General features: G+C 30.7%; 1 protein-coding gene and 1 long non-coding RNA gene across 2 annotated transcripts; one reads left to right on the top strand and one right to left on the bottom strand.

The window, feature by feature from the left end:
- Nucleotides 1-76: 76 nt before the first annotated feature.
- LOC101266690 (small ribosomal subunit protein uS7) lies at nt 77-2499 on the top strand. Its single transcript, XM_004250667.5, has 4 exons — nt 77-345; nt 1487-1758; nt 1938-2141; nt 2242-2499. The coding sequence occupies exons 1-4, from the start codon at nt 241-243 to the stop codon at nt 2294-2296; spliced, it is 636 nt and encodes a 211-aa protein (XP_004250715.2). The 5' UTR covers nt 77-240; the 3' UTR covers nt 2297-2499.
- Nucleotides 2500-11254: 8755 nt separating this feature from the next.
- On the bottom strand, nt 11255-18571 carry LOC138339589 (uncharacterized). The gene is made up of 4 exons (XR_011212441.1): nt 18492-18571; nt 17893-17962; nt 16855-16923; nt 11255-11642 (listed from the first exon to the last, which is right to left on the bottom strand). It is a non-coding gene; the product is annotated as an uncharacterized lncRNA (long non-coding RNA).
- Nucleotides 18572-20109: the final 1538 nt, after the last annotated feature.

Below are 20109 nucleotides of genomic sequence, written 5' to 3'. Positions count from 1 at the left end.
GTAATTTATATTTTACACTATGTGATTTACATAATTTTTACATTTTTTATTGAAAAACTTTAGAAGTTGCGCAAGTAGCCAAAAGAACAAACTGGAGCAAGTTGAGTTAGGAAAAGTGGGCCAAATAGGCTTTTTAGCCCAATCTTAGAATGAAGGCTATTTTGGACAGTATAAGTGGGTTTAGGGTTTTCCTTCTTCTCCAATCGACACCTCCTTAGACCTATCAGAAAAACAGGAAAAATGGAAGAAGCTTCAGTAGTAGCAGTGGACAACCAAAAGCCGCATCAAGAGAAGCCTCACACTGATGTTTTGCTTTTCAATCGTTGGTCATATGATGATGTTCAGGTTTGTTTGTTTCCCTTTCAATTTTATTCCTCTCCAGTTCCTATATCTTTTCATTATTTGCCTAACATTAATGTCGAATTGGATGAAACTTGGCATTTTCGAAATCATAAGATGAACATTTGAATTATTTTGTTTCTTGCGTTAGCTAAACTCTAATTGTAGTGTAGCAGAGGTGATATATCAGTAAGGGTGGGCATGGTAGGGTAGATACCGAAACCAAAATTTTTCACTCAATGGTTTCAATATCATGACATTTGATATTATTTATAATGTATATCGAATCACCAAATACTTTAACAGAGTGTATAGTTAGGTATCCAATTCATTTATCGTATTATAATACTAACAAATATATTAACTAGTATTAGTTCAAAGTTGTTTAGACATTGAAAGCTTTGACTACTCTTTTCTTGTTAGAATTGTCCTTTTTGTGTAATTGATTAAGTGATGGAATTGCTTCTTCTTTCTTTTGAATATTTTTACATGAGTAAGATCTTTATATGATATAATTAAGAAGTTTCTAAAGAAACCAAAACATAATTCTCTATTTATATGAGTATATGTAAGTCGAAGTCGAACAAACAATGGTTACCAACCAAAAGTTAAAAAGTATCGGCACATAATGGTTTAATTTGATATGGTAATGGTATAGTACTTTTAAAAATCAAAATTATTGAACCAAAGTTTTCAATATTGTATCATACCTTTCCATGCTCATCCCTACATATCAGTTCTCAAGTCCAATGCATTGAATACTTAACCATGGTTAGGAAACTTGAAACACTATGCACGACACTGCTTAGGTATGTCTATCAACTATAAAGCCTGCTGGCTTGATCTTCTTATTCAAAGAAACATGCATGCTAAACATGATATGATTAAGTTGAACAGAATAGTGTTGGTTTCCCCAATCCATAACAAGCCAACTGGGACAACCTTACAGAAGGTGTGCCTATTCATCATTGTTGCCTTGTAAATGGTGGATTTATACAACTGAAAATTACTTGCTGAGAGTTCAGGGAAATCCTTGTTGGTTAAGTTGGAAATGTAATTGTAGGTGGATTCTTCATTGGAATGCTCAAAGGAGAAATTCAGTATATGATCTCTTGAATTCTCTCTTAAATGTTATTATCTCATGCAGATTGCTGATATTTCTGTTGAGGATTACATAACTGCTACTGCTAACAAGCATCCTACATATACACCACACACAGCTGGGAGGTACCAAGCCAAGCGGTTTAGAAAGGCTCAATGCCCAATTGTGGAGAGGTTGACCAACTCACTGATGATGCACGGAAGGAACAACGGGAAGAAGTTGATGGCCGTTCGTATTATTAAGCATGCTATGGAAATTATCCATCTGTTGACTGACCTAAACCCAATCCAAGTGATTGTTGATGCTGTTATCAACAGGTTTAGAGATTATTCTGATTTTTGCATATTTATTAGCTCGAGTTTTTCTTGCTGAGGTCTTGTTAATTAGAAGATTTTCATACCATGTCTTCTTTGTTCCATTTCCATGTCGCGGCATACTTGAGATATTGTAGTCATTCTCATTTTTTCCTTCCCATATTCTTACCTATGTGATGCAGTGGACCAAGAGAAGATGCAACTCGTATAGGTTCTGCTGGTGTTGTGAGGCGACAAGCTGTTGATATTTCTCCACTCCGTCGTGTCAACCAAGCAATATATCTCCTCACAACTGGTGCACGTGAGAGTGCTTTCAGGAACATCAAGACCATAGCAGAATGCCTTGCAGATGAACTCATTAATGCTGCCAAGGGATCTTCCAACAGGTAATCTTTTCTATTGCCATCTTTTTACTCCTATATGCGTTTAATCCTTAATAAATGTAACTATATTCTCTGCCTACTTATTCATTCTATGTACGTGTAGCTATGCTATCAAGAAGAAGGATGAGATTGAGAGGGTTGCCAAGGCCAATCGTTGAGGGTGCAGTATGGATATTTACTATTGGTTGGACAGTTTTGCTTCGAAACGTTGTTTGTTCTTTATTTTTTAGTTGCTAGAAAGGCATTTTGGAACTAGTAACGAGTTTTTCTGTTTGGGAAACTTGGAGTACATTGGTATTGAATATTATATGGGGGAATTAGCAAAAAGCAAAATTGAGCTTGCTGTTATTCTCAGTTGAAATGTCTGGTTGTTGTGTTTCTGCTTCTTCTTTATCAAGCTTTTGTTCGCATAGGTTGAACAATCTTGTTGGTCACAATGCGGACGGACATTATTTTCTCCTTTTTAGCTCAATCTCAGCTGAGCATTACATTTTTATTTCTAAAAAGATAGATTATGTTTTTGCAGTTAACTGCTATCAAGTTTTTTCGTTGATTTTTAAAAAAAGTTAATAAAGGTAGACAAGTAAAGTCTGGAAGCAAGATTTGGACGTTAGATGTTTGTGCAGAACTTGCAAAGTTGGAAAATGTAGAAATGTTTGGAGTTTAAATGTTCATACAAGTTTTTGGAATAGCCTTCAAATATTACTTTTGTTTCATTTACCATACAACTATTTTTTAGTAACGTACTTATTCAATTCACTTAATTAAAATTATAATCTTGTTCTTTGTTTTTGTTTTTTAAATAGATTAATTTATTAAGAAGGAATTTCTGTGTTAAGTAGTATCCTTTTTTTGGTACAATTTTCATATTATTTTTTGGGAAAGGGATCAAAACGTTTGTACTTTTAATGAAGAAACTCAAATCAACAAAAATAACCCATTCACACAAAATATCCAGATTCCTCTCTAATCTGACCCACGAATAATTGTAACCCAATTGCTTACCTTCTTCATTGTGAAAAAATTTGAACTATATGAATTTTCCTCAAATTTCAACTCCATTAATCATTTCTCGTATTTGAAACTCCAGGGCTCTTTCTTTGTCTTTAAACGTAAAATGGAGTCATTGACCAGCTATGTGATTTAATCGCGGAGAAACTAGCATGGATATTTGGTAGACGCCCGCCCTCCCTCCCACAAGAAGCCCTACTTGTTGGATCTCCTAAGGTTTACAGGTCATACTCGTCGTTGCACGATTTCTCTCTAAATGCTCTAATCATTCTGATGAAATGCCCAAATTGGCATCGCCATCGCTGATGACTTCACCGTAAAACACAAACTCAATCTGTTGTTTTCGGGTCAATATTTGACCAATGTGTCACAACGATTTAGAGGAACGGCGAATAAGAACAACTGGACAGAACCTGAAATGAGTTTTGCTGAATCTATTTATTGGTTCGAAAACTCATTCCCGCAATTTGAAGGAGATGGAGAATTTTTTTTTTTTGGAAGGAGATGAAGAAGATTTGAGAGGGGCATTTAATTTATTTGATTTAGTGGGTCGGATTAAGAAGAAATTGAGTAATTTTATTGAAGTTGAATTATTTTTGTTCGATTTGAGATTTTTGAGGTCACGAATAACAAGTTTGCTGACTACAATGATATAAATAAAAGGAAACTTTCACACGTAACCACTTAAAAATGACATAATTACTCTTCATAGCTATGGTTTAATGATAAAATTCGTAACTACATATTATATGGAGAAGAGAGGTGAACGAGACTCTGAGAGAGGAAAAAATGGGAGAAAGATGAATTGTATATGTATATAATTGTATATTATACATATGCATTTGTATATATGACAAGCAAGATTGGGAAAGGAAGAAGGGATGCAAGCGAGATTGAGAGAGGGCAGAGAGAGAGAGGTGAATTGCATATGTAGATAGGTTAAATAATTATACATATGTATTTGTATACCTAACGAATTATACATATACAAAAGTGACTAATTATGCAAATTTGAAATCAGCCCAAATAATTAATGTATAATGTTAGTCACGAATGGTAATTATAGCAAACTATAACTATGATGAGTAATTATATAATATAAATTTACTTAACCACGTAACTTTTCCTATAAATAACTTGATATTAATGATAAGGGTAAAGTCAAATAAATAATAAAAGGGGTATATTTGACCCTTTTACTTATTTTTCCAAATAGTCACTATGTTTTGAAAATTGCCCACACAAATTACTTTTATTTTTTTTAGAGATTATAGTATCACTCAACTATTACTTCACGTTTTAATTTTTACGAGTTAATTTGACCATGGAGTTCATACAAAAATAATGACTTTTTTTTTGTGTTTCAAGATAAGCCACAGAAATTTGGGTGGTCGTAAATAATTTCTTTAGGGGTAAAATGAATATTTTAAAATTAAATTGTTACTAAATATAGAAACATATCATTTTTTAGACTGATTAAAAAAGTAGTATAAATTGAGACAAGTATTGCTTTTCTTTAAAAATATACTTAAACCTTAAGGTCCTGTTTGGAAGGACACTCTGATAACTGAATTTGGTGGAATTACATTGTCTGTCCTTTTTGGTTGAACATAGTAATTACTTGGACAGCAGGTAATTGGTGTAATTGGCAAGAGATAATTACACTCTCAAATTTACAGGCAAAGACTGTGAATTGCTGGTAATTATATGGTGTAATTACCAATTGATTACTTTTTGATTTTTTTTAATTCTATATTTATTTTTTTGTTTTAATTTTTTTTTCACTTCTATTATATTAATTTTATTTTTATTTTTATTATTCTAAAATGTTCCAGAAGTGTATGTTTTATTTTTTATTTATTATATTTCATTTTCAACCTTACTTCAAATGATTCTATGCAATCTTTTTGTATTATCTATTTTTTTATTTTATGCTTATTTTCTCATTCGCATAATTTTATTAGTATTCTACTTTTCAAATTAATTTATTGTTAAGTAAGGTTATATATTCATGTCTTCTTTGTTTCTAAAAAAAATCATTTTTATGTAAGCTATGTTAAAATTGGCTATAAGAGTATTGTGTTAAATTGTTGTAGACATGTATTTTTTGACCGAATTTAAATTTTATACCTTTTTTAGAGCTTAAATATGTCACGACCCAAACCGGGTTGCGACTGGCACCCACACTTTCCCTCCTATGTGAGCGAACCAACCAATCTAACCTTAACATTTCAATATAATATCAACAGAAAGTAATGCAGAAGACTTAAACTCATCAAATAAAGACCAATTCATTAACTTCTAAAATTCAACATCTATTATTTCCCAAAATCTGGAAGTCATCATCACAAGAACATCTACGATCAAATGACTAAACTAAGAGTATTCTAAAAGCTAAAAATACATAAGAAGTTAGTCCATGCCGGAAGTTCAAGGCATCAAGACTTGAAGAAGAAGATCCAGTCCAAGCTAGAGGCATTAGCTTACCCTGAATTTTCGATGTAGTAAGACTGGCTTGAATTACTGTTGAGTTGAGGACGATGACACGTTTGCTGCACTCCACAAATAAACAAGAAGAAAACATAAAAGTAGGGGTCAGTACAAAACACGGGTACTGAGTAGATATCATCGGCCAACTACAAATAGAAAACAATATATACCAAGTAATATCATAAAATCAACTATGATACTCAACATGTAGCAACAACAAGCACTATCTCATTAACAGTTACCGTCAAGTTCACACATGAGGACTCAAGCCTCAATACCATACTCATTTGGGAATCATGTTCATTAGATTGAGTATATTAACATCTTTCAAGATTCATGATCTTTATTTCTCTTGTGTCGGTACGTGACACTCCGCTCCCTCATATTCATTAATCCTCTTGTGTCGGTACGTGACACTCCGATCCCCTAAATCTACGTGTCGGTTCGTGACACCCGATCCCCTAAATCTACGTATCGGTTCGTGACACCCGTTCCCCTAAATCTACATGTCGGTTCGTGACACCCGGTCCCCTAATTCTACGTGTCGGTTCGTGACACCCGATCCCCTAATTCTACGTGTCGGTTCGTGACACCCGATCCCCTAATACTACGTGTCGGTTCATGACACCCGATCCCCTAATACTACGTGTCGGTTCGTGACACCCGATCCCCTAATCTCCTTCTATCAATTCATCAAGCCTTCTTTCTTACCAAGGCATCATCCATCCCATTATTTTAGTTCATCACGCCTTCTTTTATACCAAGGTCTCATTATTAACAAAGAGATTAGGATTTTACAAGATTTGGGATTCAATAACTTCATCATGCTTAATATAATCACAATTATATAATCATGTTCATGCATGCATACAATTAAGCACATAGCAGGGTTTACAATACTATCAATACATATCATTCTCTATTAAGAGTTTACTATGAAAGCATGAAAACCATAACCTACCTCCACCGAAGATTCGTGATCAAGCAAGCAAATTTTCTCAAAGCTTTGTGTTTTTCCCCTTCTCGATCGTCTCTCTCTCTATCGATTCCCTTCTCTCTCTTTCTCTTGTTCTTTCTATTTTCTTTATTCAAACCCTCTTTCTTTTACCCTAATTAGTATATAATTAAGAATAAAAGATGACAATAATAGCCCACTAATTAACTTAAGGTTACCTCTTTTATTCCCCCAAGAAATTGAGTTATTAATATAGACCCACGAAATATATAATTATAGCAGGAATAGTCCAAAACGCCCCTTTAAAACTTAACCAGAATTCCGACTTCAACTGGGATTACGCAACCTGTGACGGCCCGTCGCGCCTGCGACGGTCCGTCATGCAGGTTCGTCAGAGATTCGATTTCCTTAAGGAGTCTGTGACGGCCCGTCGTACCTACGACGGTCCGTCCTGCATTTCCGTCACGACGTTCAGAGAATCGTTCCCTGTACCAAATTCTCAAGAGTTGAAGTGTTTTGAAACGGTGGATCACGACGGTTCATCGTGCCTGTGACGGTCCGTCCTGCAGGTCCGTCACAGAGTTCAGAGAGTCAATTTCAGCACCCAAATTTCAGAATTTCTAAGTGTTTTGGGACGAAACACCCTCGACGGTCCGTCGTGCCCATGACGTTCCGACATGCCCATGACGTTCCGTCATGCCCATGACGTTCCGTCGTGGGTTCCGTCGTCTCAGCCTGTTTTTCCAGAAATAAAATCTGCTGCTCAAAACGACTAAACAGGTCGTTACAAAATATTTTTTATAAATATTTTGACTTTTTATCTTATTAATTTTTATATTTTTTTAATCTAGCTATTTAATTTTTCTTAATTATTATTATTATTATTATTTTATAACAAAAAAAATAATTAAAAGAAATTAACCTACCCATTATCCCACCTTCACTTCACCATTTCTCTCCATTCACCCCATACCCCACTCCACTAATCCAATCTCACATACACACATACACACATATAAATATATATAAATTAATAATGAGAGGAGAAGAGAAAAGAAGAAAAAATTGTACAAAGTAAAAGAGAAGAAAAAATTTCAGAAATCCAAAGAGAAAATCAGCAAAAAAGAGGAGAAAAAAACGTGTAAAGGAAAGGAGGAGAAAAAACGTGTAAAGGAAAAGGAAAAAAAATACACACACAAAAAGGAAGAAAATCACCTTAGAAAAATAAAAAATCAGCAAATATACTCACATTTTATTTCATATTTTGCTTTCACTCACAAACAAAAGTTGAAGTTGAGATTTACTTTCGTGGTTTCGAATTCGTGGTTCCTTATTCGGATTATTTTCTTTTGGTGGAATTTTTGCAAGAGGTACCATTTAATTTTTATTGTATAATTTAATATCATGATTATACAAGCATTGATTGCAATATACCGAAATTGTCAAATTTCACATTTGGTTAAACCATTATGTTTTTATATGAAGTATGTTCAAATATTTTCATATCAACTTTATGTTTAGATCCTTTATATAGTTATATTTAGTGTGAAATTGTTATAACAAACCGTGGTTTATTTCATATTTAAATAACCCATAGTTTATTTCAACTTAAGTAAAATTATTGTTCAATTCTATTCTTATTTTTTATATTTGGTTTTATACTGATAATATGTGTAGTATTATGTAAAGATGTTAATTTTATAATAATAATATGTGTAGTTATTATGTAAATATATTAATTTTAGTTAGTAGATTTTTTTAATGCCAATGACATAAAAAAATCAAATAAAAAGGGAAGAAAAACATAATAATAATAATAATAATAATAATAATAATAATAATAAAAAGGAAAAGTTAAAAAAACGTGAGAAAGAATATAATTAAAAAAAAGGGAAAAAGAGAAGACAGAAGAAAAAAATAAAAGAAAAAGAAGTATAAAAATAATAATTAAAACGAACATACAATTGAAAAGGAAAGAATTTTTTTAGAAAGTTTCTTTGTCAAAACTTAAAAAAAATTAAATTAAATTAAAAAATAAAACCTTGAGAGTATAATAATAATAATAATAATAATAATAATAATAATAATAAAAAGATAAAAAAAAAAGACACGTAATAATAAAAATAATGATTAAAAAAAAGTAAAAAGATAAAAATCTCTTACTTTACTTTGTTTAATTTAATTCATGCACATATATATATTTTAGTTAATGAACATATATTAATAAAATATGATAATTTTAAATATTTTCAAATAAATCAAAGAATGAGGCCACATAATATTTTTATTTTTAAGTTAAATAATATATCATAAAAAATTTAAGTTAAGTCATAAAAGTCAATAAAGCGATCGTGCTAGAACCACGGGATCGAGGGGTGCCTAATACCTTCCCTTCGATCAACAGAATTTTTTACCCGATTTTTTATTTCGCAGACCATAAAATAACGAGTCAACTTCTTTTTGATTAGGGATGTAAATGAGGCGACTTGAAACACCAAAACTCTATTTCAAGTGGCGACTCTGAAATAAAATAATCCCTTTTTGAAATGTTACTTTAATTGAAAAAACTCTTTTCTTTCAAAACAAGCAATTCAATTTTGAGACGAAAATAGGGGTGTGACAATTGCTGTGTTTTGAATTTATAACTTAACTTATATTTTTAGTTTCATTTGTTTCAGTAATATTGAATACTTATTGCAAGTCATTCTTTTCAATTAGACTTAAATTATCTTTTTATTGAATATTTAATAATTTATGACATATTTATTTATATATTAATCTTTTTATCAAACACGCATTTCACGATGTTTGTAGAAACTTCATACTTTTTAGTTTTTATGATCAATTCAATTGAAATATATTAATTTAAAAAAATATAAATCAATAATTTTTTCATAATATTAGTTAAGAACATATGTTTAATTTATTAAGTATATATTTTCAAAATAGAATATATCTCCTTAATATTTAATTTAATATTATTTATAAAGTTTTTTATTTGTATAATATAGATTTTAAATAATTAATTTTTATTTTTAAAATTTAATATAGTATTATGATTGCAATTGTGCATCTAAACACAACATGTGTAATTAAATTATGTAATTCAAATATCGCATGTGTAATTACAGTGTAACACTGTGGTAACTAAACATGTCAATGCAATTAGTAGACTGTGTAATTACTAGGCTTACTGCCCTAGTAATTACACTAATTTCAATTACCCTGTGACTTTTCAAAAAAATCTTAAAAGTCTTCTTCTATTATAGCTGACATGTCATGTCATTAAATCATATTCATTTTTAAAAAATAATAGGCATATTTAAGTTATTACATTCACCTCTCTAAAAGAAAATCGTAGTTACATAAAAAAAATTCATATGATTGGAAAAAAAAATAATCTAATTTCTTGAGGATTTTTCTACCCAACAAAATTTAATAAAAAACATCTTTATAGGTATTAATCACTTGAGATTTTTGAAATTTCTTTGTAAATTATCTGAAAAGCGTAAACAACCAACTTTCCATTACAATATTCAATTAAACACATAAGCATAAGGTTGATACAAAGAAAATTTGGTTAAAAAAATAGAATTTTTTTTTTCAATATAATTCTTATTTTTATTCTTTTGAAATTATTAATTATATAATATTTTATTTTAACATAAAATTAAATGTTAGCATATATTCTTATTTTATTTCAAATTCACAAAACATAAGTAATAACTAGTTTGGTTAATTTTAATTCAAAAACATACACATTATATATGATTAATACGCTCATTAATAAATATCAAAGTTGTTAAGAAACTCCATTAGTGAAAGTATTTAGAGAATAGTAAGAATGAAGACAGAAGAGCAAAATCTTTTATACTTGTTGTAAAATGGATGTTCATGCAATATACTTTATGCTCAAGTAAAGTTCGTGGCCAAGTAATTTTGTGGCCAAGTTTATAGCATATATATATATATATGTAATAATGAACAAGTAGTAAAACATTTCAATAATAAAAGAAACTTACTATTAATATTACTTTGTCTCTCTCTATCTCTACTCTTATTAATTTCAATTTATTATCTTCATTTTATAACACATCATCAACACGAGTCTCTGACATATCTCAAAATATACATGAGATGAGTTGAAAAATTTGAGAGATCTTTCGATATGATAAGTATCAAGTATGTATTTTACCAAGCATTTAATTATGAGCAAATATTATATCACAATATCACATTTTCGTATCTCTTATTTTGAATCAAACATTTATCAGACAACAAGAATTTTTTAAAACTTATTTAGAACTTATTAGTACTATGCAAAAGATGTTTATTTTTGCATATACCGTCAATATCGTCGTTATATATTCGTATAAATAAATGTTAATATGATATGAACTTTAATTCGGTGAATTTTACAATATATAATTACCTGAAATAGCCTTTTTAGTTACCAACTATGATGTATTCACCTTCAAATTTGTGTTTTTATTTCACTCTCTTTAGTGGTATATTTTTTCTCTATCCGTTATTTTGGCTCAACTAAACAAAATTAATAATAGTAATAATATTTAAATTATTTTATATTTGAGCTTTGATTTTCACTTTAATTAATCTATAAAAGGTAAAGTTAGATTATAATTGACATGTTATGTGCAAATATAAGAATATATATGTATTGTCATTAAAAAATATTCATCTACACATGTTTAATATGTCATGACCCAAAAATGGGTGTGATGACACTCGTCTTATCCCACCAAGACAAGTCAACCTAAAACTCAATCATTACAATAAAGTGCGAAAATAAAATATAAGTAACTTAATAAAAACTCCAAAACCTGGTAGTCACGTGTACAAGCCTCTAAAGTATTACAATTGATTCAAAAGAAAAACTCAAGTCTCAAATGAACTTATTTCTAGAATAGAACAAGATCATAATTAAGGAGAAGAAAGTCTGCTGCGATGGAAACAGCTACCTGACGAATCTCCAAGAAGCCTCGGAAAAGAAGAGAATGACAAGTACAACAAAAATCCAGGCTCATAACCTACAAAAATTTTGTAGAAGCAAGGGGTGAGTACCAAACCACACGGTACTCAGCAAGTAAACCTCTAAACACAAGCTAAGGGGATGAAATACGGGTACTCCTACCACCCCCAACCGAACCTCCACAACTACAACCTGCATTAAAAATCAACCCAACCTAACAACTCACAGTTTACATAGCACGTAGCTCAACAACAACACTTAGACAAATTACATATCCTCAACAATAACACTTCAACAAATTTCATATCTGCAATAACAAGATCAAAGCAATCTATTCACATTAATAATCACAATAAGATTTTGAACTAACAACACTCATATTACCATAGGTCTAGCTTAGACCTAAAATTTATCCGAATTTATAATTCAACTCTCAATTTTGATGCCAATTAACATTTTAATTATCATATCTTTTTTTTTCGAAGTAGAATTAAGTTATAATTTCTCCAAATAGCATAGTAGCCTATCTTAATATACCAACATTTGAACCATGAACTGAACATACATAACCAACTAATAGATATAAAATCCGTAACTATAAAACCTATAGGCAGAATTAAAACCTTTTGAAATGGTGCCATACACATTCATTATCTAATGATTGGCTGAAATTATTAGCCAATGATTACCTTCACATCACAAAAGCAACTCACTGAAAATGTTTAGAATCATCAATAACAAGAGCAACCATTTCTAATCATTGCTAATAATTGATAGTAACAAAAGGGTTAGTACCTATGTTATCCATCATCGATCTTGTGGCGTTCTTTTCCTCCATCTTTTTTTCTAAATTATGTACTAAACTGACAAACCCTACTTCTTATTTTAATATATAAGAGTTAAATAGTATATGGTCTTAAATAAATTATCACTTTAGTCCATTAACTTTTAATTAATTTAATTATCTATAATTATCCATCAACAAATTAACTAAAGTTAAAAGAATAGTTTAGCATTTTCAAAAAAGCTGATTTTTTGGGTCATTACATTATCCACCACTAAAAACTATGTTCGTCCTCGAACATAAGGAAGAAGAAGGAAATATAACCATATTACCAAAATCTTATGTTATGACCTACTATAGTTGGTGTTCATCCCTCCATGTAAGCTCATCCTTAAAACCATTCCATCAACATCAACTATTAAGAACTAAATTTTTGAATAAAATTTTGAAAGATTTACAAATTAGGAGTGATTATTAAGTCTTAGACTGACACATTAACACAATCTAAACTATGACTCATTGGACCTTAACACAACCATCATTACAAATATTTTTTTTCACATAACCATCAGAATCAATACTAACTACAACCAGAAGTGAGCCTGAATCAACGAGCAGACACTTATAATGCACACACCATCACACATCTTATCAAGATTTCCTTTTTACAACACAATCTTTTCATGACTTAAGTTATGAAAATATGATATTTAGACATAAAGTACTAATCAAGCGAGAATCAAACTTATCTAACCCAAAGAAGAATAAGATCAAGTAAACACCCAACAAGTCATACACTCTAGGATGCAGAACCTTTAACAACACTATCAGATAACTGTAAATATTCACGGAAACTCTTCTATAAGTTCTAATAAGCAAAGTCGTACATAACTACTTGTATACTTCAATTATCCCAAGAAAACACCACATATGTCATACCTAAAGTAATTAAATCTGTCCAAGTATCTTTTCCTACTAAAAGGACGTCACATGATCGGTACACCCGATCCACCACTAGGTATGCACCCATAGAAGTGAAAATATGTATGGGCATAGACAAATAATCACACTCCAAATCATATCCAACATGAAGTAGCTGGTCACATAAGAATATACAGAACCAAAGTCAAATAACACTAGATACTCCTTCGGTTGGTCCTATATAAATAAAATTCCATTCATCTGACTCTATCCTTAATTTTTTTAGCCACCCAAAATCAACCAGTCTGATCTCCATTACAATTTTTATACATATTCAATTTATAAAACTCTACATCTATCATAGTATGGTGACAAAAAGAGACAATTCTTAATACCAACAAAACAATCTAACCATACTGATCATTTCTTCACTCTCAACCCGCTATTAATATCAAAGTCTTTACACAAAGCACATTGTCGTCTTTAAAAATTTTAAAATATGACTCCTTCTCTTTTTATGTAGTCATTTCATGACAGATGCAGGTTTCACGCAAATCTGAGTAGACTATCCATTGAGATCAAACTATTGAATTACGTCAAATATCAATTGCACAAAATCTTTTACCAATCAAGTTTCAACTACCATTAGAACCATCATGTACCTTATGTAATAATTTGGAGAAATTCTTGGTCACCTCATTAATTTTATATACTAAGAGCACATAACTTCTATTTACCATTAAATGTCTATGTAACAACTCATAACACTCTGTATAGTCCCATCAACAAAGTAGTTTCAATTCCCTTAAATTTCTCATTAACCATGTAGAACGGTAGGTCCATAACATTGAACATTCATAAGTTACCTATCATATTTTGAATAATCTAACTCGATATATTCACATAAAATATTTCATACACCATTACTTTTCACCCAAACTAAAACTCCATCTTTATAAAAATCATTGATAGAACCTTAATAAGTCTATATTATACCAATTCACTTTCATAGTCATAGAACTTATATATGAAAATTCATACAACCTTCTTTTCAAACCAAAAATATATATAAGAGGTCTTATTCCTTTACATCTCTTAAATTCTTTTCATAATGAAATTTTTTAAATATCTTAAACTCTTTAATATACCAAAATAGTATTTCTTTCGCTAACTCACTTAATAATTGATCAATAATCCATAAAATTTAACCTTATACTCTAAACCAAAACCTTATGTGAAACCTTCTCTTAGATTTTTTTTTCAATCAAAAGGAATCAATTTTACGACTTAAATCATGCACAAGTCCTTCCAAATGCTCAATATCCGATACAAATCATTTCTTACCTTACCGATTCATACCTTGATAAAACACACTACAAACCCAAATTCACAATGAAAAACTTGAATTTTGAAACTATGTAACACAATTCCTTTATCTATCAACATTAGCTTATAACTTGAAGTTCTTTTTTATGAATTCACGTATCTTAGCTTATCATTAATCGCCTCTCCATCGACCTTATCATATCTTTTGCTAAAAATTCAGTCCGTACTAATTACCAAAATGAAAACCACAAAAAAAATTAATCACACTCGAGTTGAACATCTAAATACTCCTTTCTCAAGTTTTATTCATTATTTTTTTACCAATATGATGCTCCGTAAAACTATCACAATAATCTAGGCAAGATAGATGAAATCACATGTCTCTGAATCCAATTATACAGTTTTTCTGAAGATACATCCAATTTGTCCCTTACAATTAGAGTAAATATTCATGTTCTCACCTCCTTTCGAAGGCTAAACTATATCCTACTATTTCTTTCCATTTATGACTCCAACTCCTTCAATTCTATTCAAGGAGTGTTTCAACACCTCCTATAACTTTCTATGCTGCAAAGTTAATCATCAAATAGTAGTAAACCACAACTGTAGGTACTCACAAGTCTTCTTTGCAATACAAAAAAATTTTCAACCATCAATTCTTACTATATAGTTCCATCTCAATCACAATCCATCACGAACTCTTATTACCATCATGCTCAGTTACCTCTTGTCATTATACGAAGTTAACCTTATTATCAACATGACACCTCAAACTCCACTATATCAACCAAAATAAAAGGACTAACCCAATCTTATATGCATTTTTTCCCTAAAATCATCAATTACCTTCACACAAATATACTTTTTGGGACTTTCTTTACCCTAAACTTGTCATTTGGGGTATCTATCCATTCCCTTAGACCTTAAGATGAAATCACTGATCCTCATTTAGAACCCTCGGGATACACTTCTTAACTTAACACATTAATACCATATTCACAATCCACCACTAAAATCTCTCTTATACACGCTGCTTAATCTCAAATATTTGCAATAACAACCTATTTGAATTCTCAAATGTGAATGCAACATTGAATCTCATTATACGAGCATGTGATACAATTGTTAACTCTTTAACTAGTTAGTATTCACACTTTACAATCGACACATTTGTTTCAATATACCACTAATGTTACACCGTAAGAAAAATATAAGATCCACCACTAGAACATATCATAACTACCGAGAAGATCATATTCAAACAGATCACACATTTTTACCCATTAAATAGCAGTAAAATACTACTAAATTAGTTTCGTATCTAGCCCAAGCTATATGCGTTCTTTCATAGGGCAGGTCAATATCAAAAGTAGCACACTCCATAACTCCAACCAAGTAAGCATCAATACTACTATAGTAGAAATTCTAACCTTAATTGGTGCATCATTTTCTAAGAATTCCATTCATGTTATGATAACTTTACTAATTATAGTTTTTAAAGTTACAACTCAATTATCTAGTCATCCCTTTAATCATCCCACTTCCAATTGTAAACCACTCTAAATATCGTATATACCACACAAGTACTAACCATATTACTAGGATAACTAAACTTACATAGCCCCTTAATTTTTTTTTACATTATTCGAAATATAACCACAAATCCTTTCCATAACTATATCACTTCCACTTTAATACCAAATGTAACATTTAACCAATACTCGACACACAAACTACTCACCAGAGGAACTATACAGGAGGCATCACATAAATGAGAGTCGATGGAGTGAAGCGATAAAAATTAAAATCAGACCAAGTACGCACGATAGAGATTCAAGAAGTGAAGATCTTTTCTAAAATTCACTATAGCCTATCGAAGATAAGTACAAACTTCTCCGTACCAATCCTCGAGAATCTACTTAGACTCGACTTGTACACACGTGAGACCTATGAACCTAGGGCTCTGATATCATTTTGTTACGACCCAAAAATAGGCGTGATGGCACTCGTCTTATCCCACCAAGACAAGTCAGCCTAAAACTCAATCATTACAATAAAGTGCGGAAATAAAATATAAGTAACTTAATAAAAACCCCAAAACCTGGTAGTCACGTGTACAAGCCTCTAAAGTATTACAATTGATTCAAAAGAAAAAATCAAGTCTCAAATGAACTTGTTTCTAGAATAGAACAAGATCATAATAAAGGAGAAAAAAGTCTGCTGCGATGGAAACAACTACCTGACAAATCTCCAAGAAGCCTAAAAAAAGAAGAGAATGACAAGTACAACAAAAATCCAGGCTCATAACCTACAAAAGTTTGTAGAAGCAAGGGGTGAGTACTAAACCACACGGTACTCAACAAGTAAACCTCTAAACACAAGCTAAAGGGATGAAATACGGGTACTCCTACCACCCCCAACCGGACCTCCACAACTACAACCTGCATTAAAAATCAACCCAACCTAACAACTCACAGTTTACACAGCACGTAGCTCAACAACAACACTTAGACAAATTACATATCCTCAACAACAACACTTCAACAAATTACATATTCGCAATAACAAGCTCAATATTGATCAATCACAAGTTCCACAGAATGGTAATCATAAGATCAGCAAAACACGATATCAAGTTCACTAATGATAAATATGTGCAATACAATGGAATACAATGTCAAGTATAATGATGCATGTCTGACCTAGTGATATACACTCGCTGTCTCTCAGTCCGGGACCCATAGGGGACATATCTGTTCATGCATCTGTCGCGGAGCACGACATGACCCTCGATAATAGTAACCATCGCGGCGCGCGATACGTCTCTCGAAATATAGTATCCATCGCGACGCGCGATATGTCCCTCGAAATATAGTATCCATCGCGGCGCGCGATACGTCCCTCGAAATGGTACATCCTCTTAAGTACCCATTCTTTCTCAATGCACATAACAATTGTCACAACCAATGCCTCATAATAATGCAGATGACACGTTCACACAAATAATGAGGAGATGACCATTTTCATAACATTGCAGAGTTCACAACCACACAAACATGAAATCACATCAACAATGATTCAACAAGCGTTCAACCCTTTCTCAACACATCACACATAAACAATTAATCACATTGCCTTTTGTTATCCCTTTTTTTCATTATTAGAATTAATCAATGTGGGCAAGTCAATCCATCACCAATCCCGTTACTCCCAAACATATACCACAAGGAAATACACACATTTCATACACTTAACAAGAGTTTAGAAATCCACTTGCCTCAATTAGTCAAGAATTCACTTTAAAACTTGAGCCTTCCCATTTTGTTGAACTCCAAACTCAAAGCAATCTATTCACATTAATAATCACAATAAGATTTTGAACTAACAACACTCATATTACCATAGGTCTAGCTTAGACCTAAAATCTATCCGAATTTATAATCCAACTCTCAATTTTGATGCCAATTAACATTTCAATTATCATATCTTTTTTTTTTGAAGTAGAATTAAGTTATAATTTCTCTAAATAGCATAGTAACCTATCTTAATATAACAACATTCGAACCATGAGATAAACATACATAACTAACTAATAGATATAAAATTCTTAACTATAAAACCTATAGGCAGAATTAAAACCTTTTGAAATGGTGCCATACACATTCATTATCTAATGATTGGCTGAAATTATTAGCCAATGATTACCTTCAAATCACAAAAGCAACTCACTGGAAATGTTTAGAATCATCAATAACAAGAGCAACCATTTTTAAAGAAAAATAATAATCAAAAGGTAAAGTTTCAATTGTTAAAAATAAACTATATCATGATTGCTTAATCATTGCTAATAATTGATAGTAACAAAAGGGTTAGTACCTATGTTATCCATCATCGATCTTGCGGCGTTCTTTTCCTCCATCTTTTTTTCTAAATTATGTACTAAACTGACAAACCCTACTTCTTATTTTAATATATAAGAGTTAAATAGTATATAGTCTTAAATAAATTATCACTTTAGTCCATTAACTTTCAATTATTTTAATTATCTATAATTATCCATCAACAAATTAACTAAAGTTAAAAGAATAGTTTAGAATTTTCAAAAAAGCTGGTTTTTCGGATCATTACATAATATTTCATTTCTAACATGAAGACATCAATTCACTACTCCAAAAGTAGTTTAACACTTTAGAAAGATTTCATTCCATTTGTCACTATGTTTCAAAAATGATTACCATATTAAGTTTTCTTTGTGTTAAAAATATGTATTTGAATGATGTCTAATCTTGAAAAGTTAGAAGGATTCTTATATTATGAGTTATTATGATAACTTTTAAGTAATATTCTATACAATTTCAAATGAGGTTGGATATATCTTAAATCATGAAATAAGATAAAATATATATGATGAATCAAATAATTATCCTCATAAGTTGAATTTAATTTGAGATATCATCTTATTTGTTGTGATTATTAGTGTTTACCTTTAGTTGCTTTATTTATGAATTACAATTGAAGAAAGAATTTTTTATTAACTAGCAACAAATGAAGTCAATATTGAGCATTAATTTATTGATATTTAAATGAGTGAATTATTCATATAATTTTTAAGTTAAAAATAGTATCCAGAGGTCATATGAGGATCAATTTTATTTCAGCAATAATTTGTATATGATTTTTTGAAGTGTTTTATGATTAGATTTATTTGTGCTATTAATAACAAAGTAATAATATTTTAAAGGCTTAAGGATAAATTTTATATTTTTGACTATATATGATTGTCATTTATTGAGGTAAGACGGTGGATTCAAATTTTATCGCACCAAAAAGATAAGACATCGATTAAAGTCTCGATGCACCATGGTAATAAGATTTTGGGTTCAAGTCCCTTCGAATTTTGACCTAACACACCTTTGTATGGATAAGACATTGAGTTAAAGTCCCAATGCAATATATTGATGTATAATGATGATCGAACAAATCGATATGCCTTGCTAAAAATTGTGAAGTCCGTTCCACTGAATATGCTCTGTTTATTTAAGTGATTGTGATAGCAATACAATAAAAATCTGAAAGATGACAAGATTATTTATGATTGGAAATATAGATATGGATGTGAATGGACAAAATAATAATACTAATCATAGTGAAAATTATAAAAGAAAGAACATTATGAGTTCTCAAAATGGTCCTTCAAAGAGTGAAGGTACTCTTTGACATTAAATGATATGAAAGGTCATTAGAAACATGTTTACTATGAGACCTTATATCTTGATAAGCTTATAAATCCTTCATCAAAGAAAAGAACGAAAAAGTGGTGATACACTTGTCTGTCAAAAGTGATTTCAAGTTATGTCATATGAATATGGTAAATTTCAAAGCATCACAATGAACTTTTGATGAAAGAAATAAGGCTAAAAAATAATTATGAAACATGAATATATTGTCAATTCTTTGAAGAGAATGTGACTTGTGTTAAATATCATGAAAAATG

Source organism: Solanum lycopersicum, chromosome 11 (genome assembly GCF_036512215.1).
Source record: "Solanum lycopersicum chromosome 11, SLM_r2.1".
Classification (NCBI taxonomy): domain Eukaryota; kingdom Viridiplantae; phylum Streptophyta; class Magnoliopsida; order Solanales; family Solanaceae; genus Solanum; species Solanum lycopersicum.
The sequence above is the reverse complement of the archived record's forward strand: the minus strand, read 5'-3'. Positions and strand labels throughout refer to the sequence as shown.